Source organism: Heterocephalus glaber, unplaced genomic scaffold (genome assembly GCF_053883595.1).
Source record: "Heterocephalus glaber isolate CG9 unplaced genomic scaffold, H.glaber_assembly_v1.0 deba00001606, whole genome shotgun sequence".
Classification (NCBI taxonomy): domain Eukaryota; kingdom Metazoa; phylum Chordata; class Mammalia; order Rodentia; family Bathyergidae; genus Heterocephalus; species Heterocephalus glaber.
The window spans coordinates 16,643,142-16,663,990 of NW_028258377.1; the positions used below are offsets into that span (position 1 = coordinate 16,643,142).

General features: G+C 43.8%; 1 protein-coding gene and 1 non-coding gene across 7 annotated transcripts in view; both read right to left on the minus strand.

Annotated features, from left to right (window-relative positions):
* Positions 1-3,558: 3,558 nt before the first annotated feature.
* LOC101726677 (uncharacterized) lies at positions 3,559-12,295 on the minus strand. The gene is made up of 3 exons (XR_015444777.1): positions 11,477-12,295; positions 4,825-4,964; positions 3,559-3,870 (listed from the first exon to the last, which is right to left on the minus strand). It is a non-coding gene; the product is annotated as an uncharacterized LOC101726677 (transcript).
* Positions 12,296-17,951: 5,656 nt separating this feature from the next.
* Positions 17,952-20,849, minus strand: part of Ergic1 (endoplasmic reticulum-golgi intermediate compartment 1) — a 104,792-nt gene continuing 101,894 nt past the window's right edge. For all 6 annotated transcript variants that reach the window (XM_087194830.1, XM_004836374.4, XM_021239535.2 and 3 more), the window contains one exon: positions 17,952-19,880. In XM_087194830.1, the coding sequence (XP_087050956.1) occupies positions 19,773-19,880 (108 nt within the window). In that variant the 3' untranslated portion in view covers positions 17,952-19,772. The remainder of the gene's footprint in view (positions 19,881-20,849) is intronic.

The window sequence follows — 20,849 nt, forward strand, 5'->3', positions numbered from 1 at the left end:
TTGAACTTGTGACCCTCCTGCCTCAGCCTCCAAGAGTACCAGAATTACAGTTGTGCTTCACCATGCCCAGCACATAGTACCTTAAGTAATACACTTAGCAACTCTGAGATAGGTACAGTTTTACTTCCCTTTTGTCACTGATATGCAATTTTCTCAAGATCACACTGTCCAGAACTGATAGAACTAGGATTAAAATTTGTTTTGATGTCAGGGATTTAGCTCAGTGGTTCCACTGCCTGCCTCACAAGTGCAAGGACCTGAGTTTGGTCCCCCGTACAAAAAAAATACAAAAAAAAAAAATTTGTTTTGATGCCAAATTCTTTTCTTTTTTTAGGTACCAGGGATGGAACTCAGGACCTTGCACTTGCACAGTAGGTGCAGCACCACTGAGCTAAACCATGCCCCTCCTTTTTTTTTTGCCACTGTGGGGAACAAACCTAGGGCTGCTACCACTGAGCTACCTCCCCAGCCTGAGTTCCTGCTCTTGCTCATGCACTATTCCTTACTTGGCTAAGCGTCAGCAATGTGCTGATTTCAGTGCCAGAGTGGGGAGGATCCCAGCCTTCGAAGCTCTTATCTATCGCTTATATTGGAATAAGTTGCTGAAAATAAGCTAAGTCTAATTCCTAGGTGATATCATAATTTAAATGTACTGATGAGAATAATGAGGAGAGCCTAGGATTCAGACCAGGTGTCAGAATTATACAATGAAGAGTTGGCAAATTTAATCTGGTATGAAATCTGATTTTTATGCAGCTTTTGGAGTCCTAAAACATGTTGGTTAAGAATAAAGACTAGGGCTAGGGATTTAGCTCAGTGGTTCTGCCGCTTGCCTCGCAAGCGCAAGGTCCCGAGTTCGATCTCTGGTACAAAAAAAAAAAAAAAAAGAATAAAGACAAATAAACCACCAACAGTGTGAAGAGACAACCTACAATGTAGGAAAAAATTTTCACCTGCTGTTCCTCAGAGAAAGGTCTACTATCTAGAAACTATAAAGAACTTAAAAAAATCAGACCTCCCAAATTTAAAGACCCAATCCAAAAATGGGCATCTGAAATGAACAGACATTTCTCACACAAAGAAGTAGAAATAGCAAATAAACATATGAAAAAATGTTCAACATCACTGGTCATTCAAGATATGCAAATGAAAACAATGCTGAGATTCCACTTCAACCCAGAAAGAATGGCTGCTATCATAACATCAACCAATAGCAAATGCTGGCGGGGCCGTGGGGAAAGAGGAACCCTGCTCCACTGCTGGTGGGAGTGTAGACTGGTGCAACCACTGTGGCAATCAGTATGGGAATACCTCAAAGAACTAGAAGTGGAAGTGCCATTTGACCCAGCTATTCCCCTGCTGGGGATCTTTCCCAAAGAATTAAAAGAATCATACCACAGTGATATATGTGCACTCATGTTCATAGCAGCACGATTTGTAATAGCTAAAACTTGGAAGCAGCCCAATTGCCCATCAACTGGAGACTGGATAAAGAAAATGTGTTTTTTTAATATAAAATGGAGTACTATTCAGCCATAAAAAATGAGGAATTGGAGACATTTATAGCTAAATGGATGCACATTGAGGTGATACTCTTAAGTGAAATAAATAGGACACACACATGTAAATACCGAATAGTTTCTCTAGTGTGAGAAACTGAAAGTGTAAATAAGGACTAAAAGGTATAATAGATAATGTGAAATAGGAAGAGAAGGGACAAAGGGGAAGTGGGAGGGGCAAGGGAAAGAAAGAAGGGAATGGAATTAATATGAGAAAATGAAAAAATAGAAACAAAGTCTTTGTAAATAGGGAGGAATGGAGGGGTTGAAGGGAGGGCAGGGGAAGGGGGAAAAATAAGAACCAAGAGAGATTATGTAAAGGTGCAAATTTCCAATAATGAATGTCATTATATTGTATACCTAAAATGTACCAATAAAATTCATTAAAAAAAAGAGTAAAGACAAAACTAGCTGGATGTGGTGGCACAGACCTGTAATCCCAGCATTCCAGAGGCTGAGGTGGGACTGCCACTAGTTTGAGGGCAACCTGGGCTACATAGTGAGTTCAAAGCCAGCTTGAACTATATAGTGAGGCCCTGTCTCAAAAAACCAGAAAAAGAATAAAGACAATACTGAAATTAGAAAAGTACAAACTACAGAATTTACTGGCTGACCTGTTACAATGATCATTAGATATACAGTTCAGGATGCTGATTATGTAATGGTCATGTGGTAGGCTACCATGGATTTTATAAGGTATATGTATTTTACATATATCTCCATCTAGTTTTCCAAATTTATATCGTTCTAAGAATTAGTCAGCTAGGCATAGTGGCACAGCCTATAATCGCAGCGCTCTGGGAGACTGAGTGAGGAAGATCACAAATTTAAGCTCAGCCTGGGTAACTTAAGTGACATTGTGAGACTCAGTCTCAAAAAAGGGGAGGGCTGGAGATGTAGCTCAGTGGCGCCATGCCTGCCTGGCAAGCTCAGAGTCCTGACTTTGATTCCTGGTACCAGAAAAAAAAAAGACTCAAATCAAAATAAAAAAGGGGGTTGGAGATGTAGCTCAGTGTGAAAGCCCTGTGTTCAATGCCCAGTACAAAAAACAAAACAAACAAAAGGCAATCCACATAAGACACACACACACACATTATTTCTCTTTGGACCTACTGAATATACAATCTAGGCAAGAGGATGGCAACTAATACAGCACCCAAGTAACTCATGAATCAGGTGGGTCTGGGGGACTGCTACTTCAATTTTCACAACCTTAGAGATAAGCATTTCTAGCTTCTCAGATAGGGAACAGTGGGTCACAAAAGAGTGGGCTGGAGATGTAGTTCAGTGGTAGAGCACTTGCCTAGCATGTGTGAGGCCTTGGGTTCAATCCACAGTACTGAAAACATAAGAAAAAATGCTGTTGGGTGCATTTTAATCAATCATTTTTCACAGGGGCAGGGAAGATTTTAGATGTGATCCTGGAGCTAAATCAAGAATGAAGTTCAGTTGGAGTCTAAAACAGATGCCAGTGGAGGCCAGGCAAGAAGCCAACCCCTGAGCTCCACTACCTGAATGCAATGCGGGAACCAGGCCCTGTGCAGCCAGGTGATTCTCCGTGGAGTGTCACACATCTTAAATGTTGGAAATTAGTAAAAGCTGTAAAAAATATAAAAACAAACCATCTAAGTCAAATCTCATCTAGAGGATGCTAGTTTTGTGAGTTAGCTCCAGAATTTGTTACCTAGGAGACGGGAGGACAAAGGAGCACCAGGAATTTCATGAGGCCTCAGTGTGTCAGTTCACATCATGACTAGGAACTCCGTGGTGTTTTGAGCATGCCAATTCATGTCACGACTGCTGAGTGAGGCAAACTTCTGCTTTAGGGACCAGAGCCATGCCTTTCTCCTCCATTGGTATGACGGTTCAGGCAGGGGCAGGCTGGCTTAACCCTACCAATGTTCTTTTGCTGGTCCACAGATCAAATATATGCAAGACTTGCAGGACAGAACTGATAAGATGGATTTCATTTATAAAGTGATGTAAATACCATTTGGAGTTGGGAAATAGCTCCAATTTTATTCATAAAATTATTAATCAATCACAAAAGTAGATTTACAGAGCCATATATCAGTAACAAAACAGGAAGGCGATGAAACATTGCAGAGACATTTTGAAAAGTCCCAGCAAAGAACAGGCTAGGCTAGACATCTGCAGTTAAATCATGATTGCAGGACAGGTTATATTCACTCCTGCATTTTCCCAATGAGCTCTTGTATTTGCCTTTCTCTTTTTCAACTTGTCGAGACTTGGCTTTGCGTTCAAGAATTTTTTTTCTGTCTTTGTCCAGTTTTAGCCTGGTGATAATTACCTGTTAGGAAAACCAACAGATCTTTAGGTATGAAGAACTTATAATCACCACCATCCCTAGCTGAGAATGTAATCCCAACACCTGAGAACCTGAAACAAGAAGGCTGCCACGAGTTCAAGCCAGCCTGAACTACATAGGAAGACTCTGTCTCAAAAAACCAACCAACCAACTAACCAAACAATCACCATCATCCTGAAGACCAGAGCATCCCCTGACAATAAACACCACTTAGGTACCTTTTTATACAATTTATTTTATTTTATTTATTTATTTTTGAGACAGGGTCTCGCTATATAGTTCAGGCTGGCCTTAAACTCACTATGTAGCCCAGGCTGGCCTTGAACTGGCAAGAATCCTCCTGCTTCAGCCTCCCAAGTGCTGAGATTACAAGCAGGTGCTACCATACCTGGCTCCTTTTTATACTAGCCAGCCTCCCACCCTGCTAATTCTTGGGGATTCAGCTGACCATTTAGATAGATCAGTGATATGTCACTTGGGTTAAGAAAATTTGTTCATTATTCCTTGGCTGGAAAGATGCACTGCTTTAAAAAATATCTACATGCCCAACAGCTACTGGGTAATACAGAGATTAGAAGGACAAGACCCTGACCATTCTGCCTTTAAAATGTGTAACTCAGGAAAAAGACAGATCCTATAACACAATATAAAACAAGAGTGCAAAAGCAGAACAGCGTATCCTACCAGATGGGCATGAAGGTCCCAGGAGGAGATGTTCCCCTTCTCCCTCTAGACACTGTCCAGTGGGACAGTGATGCTCAGATGCCTGGAGCCATCTTGCCACCACCTTCAAGTTATCACCAGGATGGCAAAACAGATAACCAATCAAGCCTGCTTGCTAAGCCCTTACTTTGGCCACCTGTGCAGATGGTACCACGTGCCAATAACTCTACACCATTTACATGGCTGCTGCCACCACTCAGTCAGGGACCATACCTTGCTTGAGTGAATGCCCACATGGATGGTTGGGCCATTAGCCTTCTCATGCTGCACTTGCTCGATGTAGATGACATATTTCTTTCTGTACACCTGAAAGACCTTGGCAATTTGCTGACCTTTGTAGTGTCCTCGAACCACTTAAAAGAAAGTACAAAAGAGAACCCATTCTTAATAGATGAAGGTCATGACGAGGAAGCTAATTGTCCTCATGTAGGCTATGAATATAACCTTTTATACAAAAACAGATTAAGCCCTGGCAGTCAAAACCCAGTGCTATTTGTGGTATAAACTTGCTTTGTGTTTTGCCAGGTTGGCTAGAAATTTTTCATTTGAATTTTTTTCTTCTTTGATCTGAAGAACAACAACAAAAAACCTCTTTGGACTAGGATGGTCACCACAAAACTAATCCTAATAATTAAAAAAAAAACAACTTCTCAAGATCTAAATATAGGAAAGTAGTTAAAGATAATAAAAAAGACATATTTTATTACCTAGGGAAATGATCCAGATATGTGTTTTCGAGAGAAAGAAGAGACATATGTGTGTATACATATACTCTGAGATTCATATATATAACATTTAATGCAGTGGAATGAATAGTAATCTCAGCAGGAAGTAGGATTACAGATGATTATTGCTTTAAATTTATATTCTTCTAAATTTCAAGATTTCTACTATCCAAATAAATCTCATGTGCTGTTTCTGTATTAAAGATCTACTCTATTTAAAAAATTTTAAAAAAGAGTAAGGAAAAAAAACCCCTAAACTAGGACAGAATGGCAGTGTGTATCTATAATTCCAGCTGCTTGAGAGGCTGAGGCAGGAGGATCAGATCACAAGTTCAAGGCCAACCTGGGCAATTTAGGGAGACTCTGTCTCAAAAAAAAAAAGAAAAGAAAATGGTTTTTGGGCTAGAGGTATAACTCAATGGTACAGCATGTGTTTTATGCACTAGCTCCAGGATTCAATCTCTAGTACTGCAAAAACAACAACAATAACACACACACACAAAAAAACAACAACAACAAAAAAAAGACTATGGTTTTCCTGAAGGCCTGTTAAACAGTAGATACAGTATAAGTGACACTGATTAATAAACACAGAAGAAATATAATATACAAACAACTAGAGAGCTAAATATTTCTAAATCGCCTATCTAGATTGTTCAGCTTACTCTCCAAGGTGATTTTCAGGTTGAAAGGAGGACAGCCACGGCTCACTGAAAAACCCACACAGGTCTGTGTAAATAAAGACCATCAGGATACACTTGGCTGGCTATGCCTCTCCCAGAGGTATGGAACACAGAGAAGGACAGATTTAAGGGAAAGATCATTTAGTTTGGACCATGTTGAATTTGAGGCATCTGTTAACACTGCAGGAGGGAATCTGATAAACCCCTGGAAGGCCATACAAAGACATACAATTTAAAGCCTTATTTTACTCAGGGGGCTTGTGATATGAGAGGATAGAAAACAAAAAGATGAGCCACATCAACATTCTAGAAAAGCTTAAAGGAGACTAGAGAGGCCAGAAAGAAAAGGAAGCCACAGGCATATGTGTTACAGTAGCCAAGAGAATGTCAAATGCCATGAACTGTCAAGTCCAGGGCAGATAAAATATTTGATAGATGTAGAAAGGTGACTACAGCACTTCCAGGGGAGAAGGTGTCGTGGACAGCGTTCACGGGAGGGCGATGAGTACACCGTATGAGAAGGGGAAATGAGAGAAGACAGAGCCACAGAGCCTGGCTCTGAAGATGAGGGGACAGATGTTCTAGGGGGCATGAAGTTAAGGGACTTTTTAAATTTTTTTATTTTTACTTTTTTGGTACCGGGGATTGAACTCGGGTCCTTGTGCTTGCGAGGCAGGTGGTGGAGCCACTGAGCTAAATCCCCAGCCCAAGGGACTTTTTTTTTTAAAAGACAGGTAAACATAAATGTATTTAAATGCCCATGAAAAGGGACAAGTACAGAGGAAGAGGGTGAAAGAAACTATAGAGAACAAAGATAATAAACAGAAAGATCTCCAAGAGGAGAGAGGAGAATGCAGGATTAAAGCACACAGTGGCAGATGGATTAGGTTTAGATGGTGTTATGGCTTTTGTCTAGGCGTCCCCCCAAATTCTCACATGGTCATAAGTAGGGCTTTTCAGAGATGGCTGGATCTAGAGTGTGTGATGCTGGGATCAAGGGTGTGTGATTACTAAATCAGTGACTGGTTTAGCATAGTTCTGGGTATGGATAATGGGAAGGCCCTCCCGAGTATGAGTGCTACCCACCCTGAGGGCAGGGACATAGTCTGGATAGAATATAAGGGACAGAAAGAGGGCTGCTCCCATAGCTTGCTACTTCTTTGCTATGTCACTGCTCTGCTACCTTCTGCCCACTGTGAACTGTTTCTTCTCTGTGACGCCCCTCTGCCAGGCCACCCTGTCTTGGAGCCAGCCAACTACCGACTGAAACCTCTACAAACTGTGAGCCAAAATAAACCTTTCCTCCTTTAATTTTGGGTGTTGAGTATTTTGTCTCAGCAATGAGAAAAGTAACTAAGACAATATACTAGCAAATCTAATCCACCATTGGATTTTTCTAATATTAGGATCTATTACAGGTATGCAAGTTGAGTTCAACAGTAGAAAATCAATTTATGTAACCAGAAAGAGGGATAGCCCTTTCATTGTAACAGGAGGGAATAATGACAATGAAGTCGAATTATAAGTAAGTTAGTGGCTGTGGAATCAGGAGGTTCCAGGCTGACAGCTGCAGTTTTCTCTGTAAAATAGGAGGAAGCTCCAACTTCTTAAAGAGGTAAGTGAAGTTCAGAAGACATCAAGAGAAAGCCCAGTGTGGAAGTGTGACCAGCCCTGCTACTCAGGAGGCAGGAAAAAGATCACTTTAGTCTAGGAGTTTGAGAACAGCCTGGGTAATGTATGGAGACCTTGTCTTAAAAACAAAATGAAATAAAACCTCTCTCCCAAAACAAAACAAAACAAAACAAGGTAATCCCAAAAGAGAAGAGGCAAGTTTTTGTTACTGTTTTGTGGTATAAGGATTGAACCCAGGGCCTTGGCAAGCACTCTACCACTTAGCTATCCCAGACCTTTTTTTTGAGACAGGGTCCTGTTCAGTTGCCCAGGCTAGCCTCAACATGCAATCCTCTTGCATTAGCCTCCTAAATACTGGGATTACAAACTGGCACAACTGTAACTGCCAGAAAAGTCAGTTTTAACAAATTCAGTTGAGGGTATTTTATTTTCCTAATGGAGAAAGATGGCCTTCGAACTCAGAGACCTGAATTCCTAGCTGCAGTACTAATTTCCTGTATCATTTTTTTTTTTTTTTTTTTAGTACTGGGGATCGAACTCAGGTCCTTGCACTTGTGGGGATCCTGTATCATTTAACTTGAGTATACAGAAACACAACTCATACCTCAGAGGCATCCAAAAAACAGCCTATTTGCCCTACTCCTCCTTTAACTCGCCATCCACACCTTTTTAGTCAGTATTTTTTCCATCCATTCAACTTTTTTTTGTTTTTTTTTTGGTACCGGGGATCGAACTAGGGTCCTTGCGCTTGTGAGGCAGGTGGTGGAATCACTGAGCTAAATCCCCAGCCCTTCAACAAGTTATTGACTGAAAATCCTACTATGTGCCAGGCTCAGGTAGCAAACAAGACAAACTCTTTGGCCTCTTGGAGCTTAGCCTAATGAGTATAGTAGTAGGCCGTTAATAAATAATTAAGGTAACAGCTACCTGAGCATTTTATGTATATATATTAAATATGTTATGATCAAATTTTTTTTTCTTTTTAAATGACCATGGATTGTGTTCATGGCTATGAGGGGGGAAAAACAAAGTATATAATACTATAATATATATAAAAGGATAAGGGAAAGCTTTTCTGAGGAACTGATATTTAAGACAAAACCAGAAAAATGAGGAATCCAGCCTGGTGGTGGATGCCTATAATCCCAGCATTCTGGGAGACTTAGGCAGGAGGACTGCAAGTTTGAGCCCAGCCTGGGCAATTTAGCAACTCTGCAAGACCCTGTCTCAAAATAAAAAAAATACAAAAGGGTTGGGGATGTAGCTCAGTGTGAAGGCTCTGGGTTCAATTCCCAGGCACTGGAAAAGAGAGAGAGAAGTTAGCCAGGTAAAGGGAAGAGAAACACTCCAGGTAGAGGGAGAAAGATCAAGGGCCATTTAAGGACCTAAAAAGGCCAGTGTGATGGAAAGTGGAAATCAGCTCAAGACTTATTGTGGAGATAAATCAACAAGACTTGTTGGTAGATTAGAAGGGAGGAGGGTTAGGGAAAGTTGTTAAGGATAACTTAAAGGTTTATGGCATTTGTAACTGGGAAGGTCTAAGTATCACTTACTGAGTTGTGGGAAATGGGAGAAGAATCAGATTTTGGAAGCATTGGGGGTGTTAGTATCAAGAGTTCTTGGCTATGAAACTTCAGGTGTCTATAAGAGATCCAGAGATGTTTGGCAGGTAGGCAGATCTGTAGATCTGGGCTCAGAGAAGTGAATCAAGGGGATCAGGGTCTCAGTCAATACTTGTTGAATGAATGAAAAAATTACTGACTGAATGGCTGTGGAAGGTGAGTTAAAAGAGGATCAGGGAAATATGCCACTTTTTGACTGCCTCTCAAGTATGAGTTGTGTTACCTGATAAAAGAAGGAAGCACAGAGCAGACATTTAAAGCTCTGAGAATAAAATACTACCTATTTCCATATATGCCTACATAGAAAAAATAGGGCAAAAAGAGATGCTAGACCAGGCCCAGCCCCTGACGATGTGTAAGAGACAGGGATTAGAGAGAGAAGACATAGTCAGCACAAGAGTCTGACAAGATGAAAGCAAACTGTGAGCATGATGTGTCCAAAAGCCAGAGAGACCATTTCAATTTAGGTGGTAGCACCTATGTCAAATGCTGCTGAAAAAGTCAAGTATGTATGACAAGACCAAAATGTGTCCTCTGGATTTAGATACAAAGAGGTTACTGGTAACCTCTGCCAAAAGTAGTTTTTAAAAAGAAGTAGGGATACAGATGAGACTGGAGGGAACCTAAGAGTGAATGGGAGATGAAATACAGGCAATTTTTTTTTGAGACAGTGTCTTGCTATATAGTTCAGGCTGAATTTGAACACACTGTGTAGCCCAGTCTGGCCTTGAACTTGTGGCAATCCTCCTGCCTCAGCTTCCTGAGTGCTAGGATAATAGGCATGTGCCACCATGCCCAGCTAGACAACTCTTGAAGAGTTTGACTCTGAAATGGAGAAGAGAGTAGGAGCTGGATGGATATGCAGGGCTGCAAGAGAATCTGAATTTTTCATTTCTCTTGCAAATTGAAGAATCTGACAGCACTGAGACTGCATTTCTCCCAGGTTGCAATGGGCTGAAAGTGCATGACTATTTCCTTCAAATGAAGCCTGAGCTTTCCAGGTTAACATTTTCTTATCCACTTTTCTCAGTCCACTTTTCTTCCTTCATTTGTCTGCCTAGCCCCTATAAGCGTTTGCAGTTCTCTCATTCTAGAACGTGCTTAACAGGAAGGATCCAGAAGAGACTGTAACTATTGATCACACATCTGAACTACACTTCCCACTTCTGTCACATCAGCCTTACTTATCTTCAATATAGGGCCGGGGATTTAGCTCAGTGGTTCTGCCGCCTGCCTCGCAAGCGCAAGGTCCGGAGTTCAATCACTGGTACCAAAAAAAAAAACAAAAAAACCCCAAACAAACTTATCCTCAATATAACCCTCAACCTTTAAAGAATCCAGTTTCTCTGATGATACACTGAACTCCATCACATTATCTCCTTTCATTTTCTAAAACGATGCTTCTCAATTGGAGAAGAGTCAATTTTGCCCCCAAGGAGGCATTTGGTAGTATCTGGAAATATTTTTGCTTGTCAAAATGGCAAAAGGGGGAGAAGTACTACTGGCGTCTGGTGGGGGAGAAGCCAGGAATGCTGCTAAGCAGTCTACAATGCACAGGGCAGTTTCCCTCCATAATTACCAGGTTCAAAACGTCAACAGTACGGAGGCTGAGAAGCCACGCTCTAACACTGTGAGCTCCATGGGAATACGGGGCTTTGTCAAACTTGCTCTTTGCTGGTATCTAGACCAATGTCTAAGTGCTCAATAAGTATCCCTTCCACTGGGGAATCTAACCCCAGTTATTTCCTTCACCCTCAACATCATTTTCCCTCCCATACATCCTAAGCTCAGGGCCGGGGATTTAGCTCAATGGCACCAAGACTGCCGTGCAAGCGTAAGGTCCTGAGTTTGATCCCCAGTACCAAACCCCCCCCCCCAAAACCCAACTCATAAATCCTAAGCTCCAATCACAGAAAATAGAAGACATGCTTTCACACATGGGCTACAGTGGTTCATAATTTTGCACCTCTGACGTGCTGTTGCTTCTCCATTTTTCCCACCAAATCTAGTACCTTCCATGACCAGCTCCTACAGCCCTGTCCATCAAACACACTAAGCTCAACCTACTCTCACAGAAGCCTTTCCCCTGCTTAGATTGGTTCTAAGAGCGCCCCCCACCCCCAGCAATACCTGGCAAACTAAACACCACAGGACAAACTTTTTTTTTTACGCAGTTTTTTTTTGTTTTGTTTTTTTTGCTTACCTGGTTTATTTTATTTACTATTACTAAAGACCTGCGGGCACTCTTTAGTGGCTCTGGGCTCCACCTCTGGTATAGCACATTAACAGAGTTAAAGGTCTTGCTAGAGTCTTCAGGACCTGACGTTCCCTGACTCCTCCAGGTCCAAGCACATAGGATGTTTTCATGCAAAGGAAGTGGCCACACGCCACACAACTGGGTAACTAGAACCCGAGGAAGATGGGGGATGTACGTGGACCTCATCATCCCCGGGTTTGGGCATGGAGCGGACGTTGTATTTCTCCCGCAGTTCCTTGGAAAGAGAAGACATGATCTTCCGGCGCACGTGCGAGGGGGCACTGAAATGCACTTGCGGATTTTGCTGCAGTCAGAGGTCAAGAAGGGGTTGAACTTCATGGTTACAGTCTGCAAAGGGCGGCCAGAGAAGGAGGCGCTCAGTGGGGTGGAGAGGCTTCTTCTTCATCCAAAGCACCTTCCCCATCCCCGCGCAAGTGCTCTAAGGGAAGATCAGTCCTCGAGGATGATTAGGGGAAGTACAGGTGTGAGTGTGCGAGGGGTCTGGGAGCTGCACAAAGTCAGACTGGCGGAGGAGGGGGCGTGACCTAAGGGGTGTGGTGGAACGAGAACAGCACTGGCCCTTGAAGCTGAGGAGCGCCTGGGCTACAGAACGCATTGTTGGGGTTCGCGCAGAGAGGCGCGTGTCCTCAAGACACACAGAGAGAAGGGTACTACTTCACGCTCCAAACAAAAACTGGGTTTCACTCACTTCCCAGGCGCCGGCAGGTTCCGGCCAGGTACGCGCAGAGTCGGAAGTGACATTTCCTTGTGGCGCAAGCGCAGAAAGATACCAGGGACCCATTCCTGCTGGAGAAAAGCAGAATGGCGCCCTCTGCGGCCTGGGGTGGGATCGCAGTGCCTCTTTCCACCCTCCTAGGGAGCCTAACAGGTGTCTGTCTCCAAATCGCCGTCATCCTTCAGTTTTCCGAGCGTTGGGATTATAGGCGTGCATCACCATGCTCGGCTTGATGCTCATTTAATAGGCGCCCTGTCAGTTGTTCTTACCTATCCAAAACTCTTTGCCCTTGTTGCCTTCCACAAAGGAGACTGCAGAGGTCGTCTGGATATTTACTGTGCAGTTGTACTCAATATCAATTACCAAAGTTAGCAAACTCTACAGGTGTTCACATCCCTTACATATAACGGCATAGTATTTGCATACGACCTACAAACACCCTCCTATATACTTTGTCATCTTTAGGTGACATACATAACACCCAATACAATGTAAATGCCATGTAAATAGTTGTTATACTGTATCGCCTAGGGAGTAAGGAGAGGAAAAATAAATCAGTACAGACACATTTTTTTCCTGAACATTTTCCATCTCTGAATCTGTGAATGTAGAACCTGTCCATACCGAGGACCAGTGCTCCCTCTAACTGCCACCTGTAGACTTGTTTCTTCAAAATCACTAAGAAGCCTCTTCAAAATGCAAATGTTCAGGCCCTATCACAATCCTAAAAACAAGACAGTGGTAGGTAGGGGTCAAGTTTGAGTATTTATTCATTCACTTAATTTTTTGGTGGTGGAGATTGAACCTGGAGCCTCATGCATAAGCACACACTGTACCACTGAGCTACACCCAAGCAATCTGACTTTAAATTTATTTAATTTTTTTTTTTTTTTGGTACCGGGGATTGAACTCGGGTCCCTTGCAGGGCAGGCAGCGAAACCACTGAGCTAAATCCCTGGCCCCTGACTTTAAATTTAAAGCAAGCACCGTCTCCCCTCCCAAAGATTTTGAGGTGTACCAATGTTTAAGGATCGTTGTTAACCAAAAATCTGGCTTTGCAAAACTCTCCCTCTTGCCAACTTGTTTAGCCCTTTTCAAAAGAGCTAGGGATGCAGAGTCAGACCTCCATCCAAGGCCCTTTTCTAATCATTACTGGACCTTGAAAGATGGCTTTCATGTTTCAGCCTTCAGTTTTCTCATCTGTAAAATGAGGATGGTTTTATTTTATTTTTTAAAAAATATGTATATTTATTGGTACATTTTAGGTATAAAATACATTTACATTTATCATTGGGTGTTTGTACCAGAACATGATGCATCTTAGTTTTTATTTTTACTCCCATTACCTGTGCACCCTTCACCCCCTCCACCCTTCCCTATCTACACAGAGTTTGATTCCATTTTTTTCTCATAATTTTTTTCTTTGAGGATGGTTTTAGTAGGCACCTCATAGTGTTGTTACCGAGATTAAATGAGTTAATCCATTTAGAATGTGTACTCCATTTAGAGTACCTGGCACATAGTACTGAATTCCAGTCAGATTTTTCTTAATGAAAGGGGGTTTGTGTGTGGGACTTGCTTCAGGATAGTCCTAAGGCCAGGCCTCATGTTTATCTGAGGGCTCATTTTCAGACTTTTATCATTAATCCTGATGGCCTAAGTGTTAGCTTTCTGTATTTAATATAAGTGGGCAACCTGCCACTCTGGCTGGAGTGCAAGGTGTGTGCTACCGCTACCATTTTTAAAATTTAAATATTTGTAGGGGGAGAGGACACAACACTTGCATTCAATTAAAAGAAATGTTTTTACAGTCCAGAGGCCCCCCCCTCCCCGTGTTAGGGATTGAACCCAGGGCCTTCGCATTGACCTACACCTCCAGCCTCTTATTTATTTTATATTTTTAAATATGTCTCTCTAGCTGGGAGTGGTGATGCATACCTGTAATCTCAGCCCACGGGAGGCTAAGAGGATTCCCCATGAGTTCGAGGCCAGCCTGGGCTACCTAGGGAGACCCAGCGTCTAAGTCACTAAGTCAGTAAATTGCCCAGGCTGGGCTCGAGCTTGCAGTTCTTCTGCCTCAGGATCCCAGAATACTGGGATTACAGGCATGTGCCACCACGCTAGGTTTAGGGAATTTTAAAAAATACCTAATGTGCCCTGAATTCACAGGGAATAGGTTCCAGCAGCTCGAGCTCCTTCCCATTGGTTCTCACAAAGCGCGCATCTCTGGGCCGACTAGTCTGGCTTCATTCTTTTTCTGACCACTATCTACCTTTCTACTTTTTTTTTTTTTTTAGCTGTGAGAGCTTTGGAAGAGGACCAATTACTTTCCTGGGACTCCGTGGCCATCGCCCCGCCCCTCTCGCTAGCCCCGCCCACAGCGCCGTGCCACCCACCCGGGTCCTCAGCCCCGCCCCGCAGCGGGCCAATTCCGGAGTTGGACGTCTGCAGGGAGGCAGGCCCCACCCCACTGCTCCTCACATGGAGATGCCCTGCGGGACCTGGGGTCTGAAGTCTGCGGTCTGGGCAGCGCTATGCAGGAAACACCCACCCACGGAGGCGCCGCCTTCACTAGGCTAAGAGGGAAGGGAAAGGCTTTGAGCTTCCTCTATTCTCCCCCTAGGGACCCAAGGGCTTATTCTATGAAAGTTCAAAAGCCTTCATTCGGGCTGGGGATTTAGCTCAGTGGTTTCGCCGCCTGCTGCGCAAGCGCAAGGACCCGAGTTCGATCCCCAGTACCAAAAAAAAAAAAAAAAAAAGCCTTCATTCATCCCTTATCTCTACCCTTCCAGTTCAGCCATTCACTCCGTGTCTGTCCAGCTCCTACTTTGCGTCGGATGCCAAACATGAGTTTGTATGTTTTGTATGTTCACAGATGGGGACCCCAAACTTCAGAAAGGAAGATGTCTCGTCCGAAGTCAGTAGCCACTTTCAGGCTGATCCTGGACACTCTTCGGACTTATCAACGTCCCCTGACGGGTAGTGGTGAAACTGCTAAACACCCGTATTTACCAGTACTTGTCAAGCGGGGCATCTCGGTTGGTCTTTTTTCAGGTTTTATTTCAGATCCTCTGAGTCAGTGTTGGAGGAAGGCCACACCTGGGCTGTTTGCAGAAGCTTGAGCAGCAGAATACATGGCGTTAAAGTGGTGCAAGTGGTTAAAGGGAACAGTAATTGCCAAGTCATCGGTGTGTGTCAAGGCTGCAAAGGTTAGGAGGTCGGGCTTAGTGATCATGAGAAAAGGAGTCACTTTTCATCCGCAGCTGGGAGCAGGTGCTGGCAAGACCAGGCGCACAGTGCACAGAGCAGTTGGAGGTTTTCCTTCCCAGAGCAACCCTCAAGGCCCCATCCGTACCCAGGTTCACTCATTCACTTTCTGCTGTTCTGTCCATTCATCTCACCGCATGCTCATGCCCTTTGTGCACAGGGACTGCTATAAAAGCCCCACACCTAACACAGAGCAAATGCCCACTGCATAATTTTATGTCCCAGAGGCAGGGGTGGGGAATTATGTGAGACTTGGCATCAGACCTGCTTGGGCTTTGGATCGCCACTACTTCCTGGCTCAGTGGCTTGGGTAAGATATTTAGTCTTGTGATCCCTCACTTTCCTCATCTGAGAAATGGGAATCATGATAATACGTCATCAGTTTGGTGTCAGGACAAAACAAAACCTTAGCACAATGATTGGCACACAGTAAAAACTTAATAATTGGGAGAAGTTATTTGCTGAATGGAAGAATAAGGATGGCTAATCTTTTTGTTGTTGCTGTTGATTTGTGGTTTTTTTTTTGGTTTTTTTTTTTGGTACCAGAGATCGAACTCAGGACCTTGCTCTTGTGAGGCAGGTGGCAGAACCACTGAGCTAAGTCCCTGGCAAAGATGGCTAATCTTTTTTTTTTTTTTTTTTTGTACCGAGGATCAAACTCAGGTAAGGATGGCTAATCTTAATAGGGTGTGGATTTCCTGTCAGACATTGTGCTCACCGGTTTACAAGCATTACCTCATTTCATCTGGTAAAAAACCCTGTGAAAGGCTGGGGATTGAGCTTAGTGGTTCTGCCACCTGCTGCGCAAGGACCCGACTTCAATCCCTGGTACCAAAAAAAAAAAAGCCCTGTGAATTGCTTCTTTCACAGGTGAGAAAATTAAGGCTTGGAGTGAGAGGGCACAAAGGATGAACATGCTTGCTGTGGTTATTATTTGTTATCTTTTTATTTTATTTTTGAGACAGGGTCTCAATATGTAGTTTAGGCTGGCCTTGAACTCATGACAGTCCTCCTTACTCAGCCTCCAGCGTGCAGGGATTGCAGGCATTCGACACCACACCCAGCTATTTGTTTATCTTGCAGCCAAGAAAGATAATAATGAGATTTAGGGCTAGAGATGTGGCCCGATGCTAGAATGCTTATCTAGCACATTCCAGGCCCTGAGCTACATCCCTACCAGAAAGAGGGGGTGGGAAAGTCCCATATTTATTAACCTAGGAAGATGTTTATCAATCATAGAAAAAAGGAAACTACAAAATAATATGTACAATATGATCTATTTTGTTTACAGAAAGGCATCCTTAAAATGTTAATGACTACCTCTGATTACTGGGTTTAAGGGTGACCTTAATTTTTCTTTTCTTTCTTTTTTTTTTTTAAACTTTATAGTATTCTCTGGTTTTCCTCCAGTGGGCTTATGAGCATGTATTATCTGTGTAATTAAAGTTAAATTTAATGATTCAATGGTAGATTACAACAATCTTATGATGTATTTGTTTTACTATCCCCATTTCCACTTAAGGGAAACTGAGGCACTGAGAGGTTAAGGATCCAGACTGAGGCTACATATCCAGAAAGTGCCAGTCCCAGGAACATTCTGCAGGGATTCAAAAAAGGAACAGTTTCCTTTAAGAGGTCTTGGGCTGGGGATTTAGCTCAGTGGTACCAAGCCTGCCTCAAAAACGAAAGGTCCTGAGTTTGATCCCGGGTACAATAAAAAAACAAAACAAAACAACAAAGAGGTCTTGACTTTCTGATTATCTACATGAATCTATTACACCCACCCCCTGCCATCTCATGTCTTGATTTATTGTTTTGTACTGGAATTGCCCAAGATAGAAAATAATTGCAAATATTTGAGCCAGTGGGCCAAGGGTGTAGCTCAGTGGTAGAGTGCTTGCATAGTATACTTGAGGCCCTGGGTTCCATTGCTAGCACCAGCACCAAAAAAAAAAAAAAAAAAAAAAGAAAGAAAAGAAAAAAAGCACAAACAGCAGATGTGATTCCTTTGTTTCTGATAAATACTTAACCACAACTTGAGTCCTACAAGTATCTGGAGTCTAAGTGTCTAGCATTTCAGAGCTGCCTGCCCTGGGACTACAATGATATCATGATTCCTCCTCATTTATCAGTATATGAAATTGGGGTGCCAATGGCCAAACTTGTTCACAATAAGCCCCTTCTCTAGAGCCTTTCCTATCCCTTAACTGACATGATCTGGCCAGGACAAAGATGATTGGAATTGCTCAAAGGTATCATGGTAAGTATCATGTTAAGTACATGAGTCTCTTGGTTTCCAATAGATATTTTTTCCAACATTTCCAAATCAGTCTTCTGGAATTAAATTCCATTCTGACTCTGATTCTCCCTCCCAGCTCCCCAGCCACAACCAAGGCAGAAAGAATCACACAACATTACTTCCGAAAATCAGCATTTTAATAATCTATTTGAACGCAAGGAGTGGAGAAAGGACTAAAACATTTTTTTTCCCTTGAGATTTTGTTTGTAAGAATAACAGACCAGTGGTGTCTCTTCCATAGGAAACTGACATCCCCCATGTCCTCAGAGTTTTGTTTTTCTAATGCATAAAAGTAGAAATTTCAATTCATGTGCATGCCACACATTTTCCACACCCACCCCACCCTGTCACCCTCTACAGGTGCACATATTCACACACCAAACGGACTCCTTTCTATAACTGGGGAACAGAATGAAAAAAAAAATCCAAGTGCCTAGAGATACCAGAAATAACCAACGACATTTTATACACACATTAGTCAACTCATATGCAAAAGGGACAGCTTTGCTAATTGGAATCAGAGCCAAGATTTACAAATGGCAGAGACTTGAGCTACCCCATATAGATAATTTTAAAAATCCTTCTACTGGAAACTCCCCCTCATTATAAAAGTATGCAAACAATCTTGATATAAATGCAAAACAGGCGGCAGGGTACTCTCCCTGGAACATGAGGGCATAACTAAAATTCCCTGGGTGGAATTCATGCCTGGACCACTGCCCCTCCCTTTCAGGACACAAAGGGACAAATGAGGGGGAGCAGCAGGGTAGGAACCCACCTCAGCAGCAAGTGGGGAGACACTGGAGTCTACCACCCCAGGGGGAATGTGGTGTGTGGTCAGACAGCAGGGGAATTCAATGTCACCTAGACCATCCCGGGCTGCAGAGGTCCAAGTGCGGGGCATCCCTGGAAGGGGAGCCTGGGATGGGGAGGTCCACAGGGAGAAGAAGGGCTGGTCCACTTTGTTCCCTCAGCTAAAGCTTTGGAACCAATGATGGCTGCCCAGAGAGGCTGAGACCTGATTATTGGAGGGTTATCGGGAAGGATACTTCCCTTTCGGACTAAGTGCACAAACCACATCTATCTGGTTCTCCCAGGGTGACTTCTCAGTCATATGACTTCCACTTCCTGCCACTGCAGGTCCCAACAGCGCCATGGAGGGACTTGGCAGTGGGAACCAGCCTTTCCACCAAGAAATGCCGGTGCCACACAGCACAGCGGCAGAGGCACATTGGTGGGGGGTTCAGAGGAACAAGGACAGGACAGGAGAGGAGTCTGTGACCCACCTTGTGACCAGTGGGCAGATCACTCGAGCAACTGGGCACGTGCTTCTCGGAAGAATCAGATGGGTAGGAATAAAGGATACAAGGCCTGGCCAGGGACGGATGGGGCGGAAATGAGAGTTCCAGCTACAATGTCAAACCTCAGGGGCTTGTCTGGAAAGTGGCATCCTGCATTGAAGGCCCCAGGCAGGAGTACCTTTGGGCAGCCTGGTCCCAGTAGAGAGCCCAGATTGACTGCCCAGGGGAGAAACTAAGTGATAATGTGTCCAAATTGAGTAAGGGAAACACTGCAAGATTGTCAAAGCCTGGCTAACAGCTGGTCAACAAGGATTCTAGGCTGCTCCCTAAGAAGGAAGGACTGTTGGCCTTCCAGAAATACTCCCCAACATTTCTAGAGCACACCCCTTGTCTGACTCTCTTCTTGGAGCTCCCAGGGGAAAGGAACATCATGACTCCAGCCAGTGTTATTTATCTAAAATGAAATGTGGGGAAGAGAGGTAGCTGTGGAACCTTGAGCCACCCCTGTACCTTTCCCCCACCTCCCACACACACTTTGGGATGCAGCCAGATCCTGGGCCAGAGAGACAGGGTGCTAGAGGCAGAGCTGGTGGTCTCCCTGGTCCTTGGCCGTCGGACCAGGCGGGACGTCAATGCACGTCAATGCATCTTGCCTAGCTGGATCTTTTTCCAGGCCTCAGAGGCTGTGAAGATGCAGGAGTCCAGAATGCCAGCGACGGTGAAGGTCCCACCAATGATGGCACAGATCTGAAAGAGGGGAGGAGATGGTACGTGTCAGAGGTCAGTGCTGGAGGAAGCCCCAGGCAGATCCCCTCACACTGCCCTGTGACTGCCACTGTGCTGCTCTGTGGTCCACGAATACTCAGGGCCCAAAGAAAACCACTTGCTGGATGATGAATAATTAGCATGATAACAACCAACTTTAGCTCCTTTGATTTCCATATGGGTCCTCTGAGTGAGGAGGGGGATTATTAAATTGATTTCACAGTGAGGAAACTGAGGCTTAGCCATCAATTCCCAAAGTTTATTAAGTAAGTGGCAGAGCTGTGACTTAAACTCAGGTTTATCTTGACCTTGGAGCCTGTGGTTTTAACCTCTACCCTAACTTTACTGGCTCTGGATGATCCCATTTTCAAATTGAAAGGATGGAGAGTCTGAAAGGCAGTGCCACTGGCCCAAGGTCATACATAGCCAGGAAGTGACAATCCTAGGATTTGAAGGCGAGGCTGACAGAGCCAGGCCCTGTGCCGCCTGTGACTGAGATTGGCAGTGGACTGAATCGGCAGCACTGGCCTGGAAACCAACCTCAGGAGCTTGCACTGCATCAGGGGGATGGCTAATAAGCTGATAATCATGCTAATAACTGTAAGAGTACCATAAAGCAAGCACCAAAATCACTCTGCAGCTATCAGAAAACTTATATCAGGACAAACTTTCTAGCTTTTTTTTTTTTGCAGTGTGAGGGATGAAACCCAGGGCCTCAGCTGGGCGTGGTGGCCCAAGCCTGTAATCCCAGCACTTGGGAGTGGGTGGATAGCCAGCTACCAACAAGCAACCACCTTGGGACTCTGGGAGATGGCAGCACTGTAATAAATAGATCAATCAATGCCAAGGGGTGGATGGACCAGAGACACAGCAAAGGCAGGAGGGAAGGGCAGATGGAACTGGCATTTATTTTTCAAATGATATTTCCATGAGATGAGCTAAGCAGAGGCT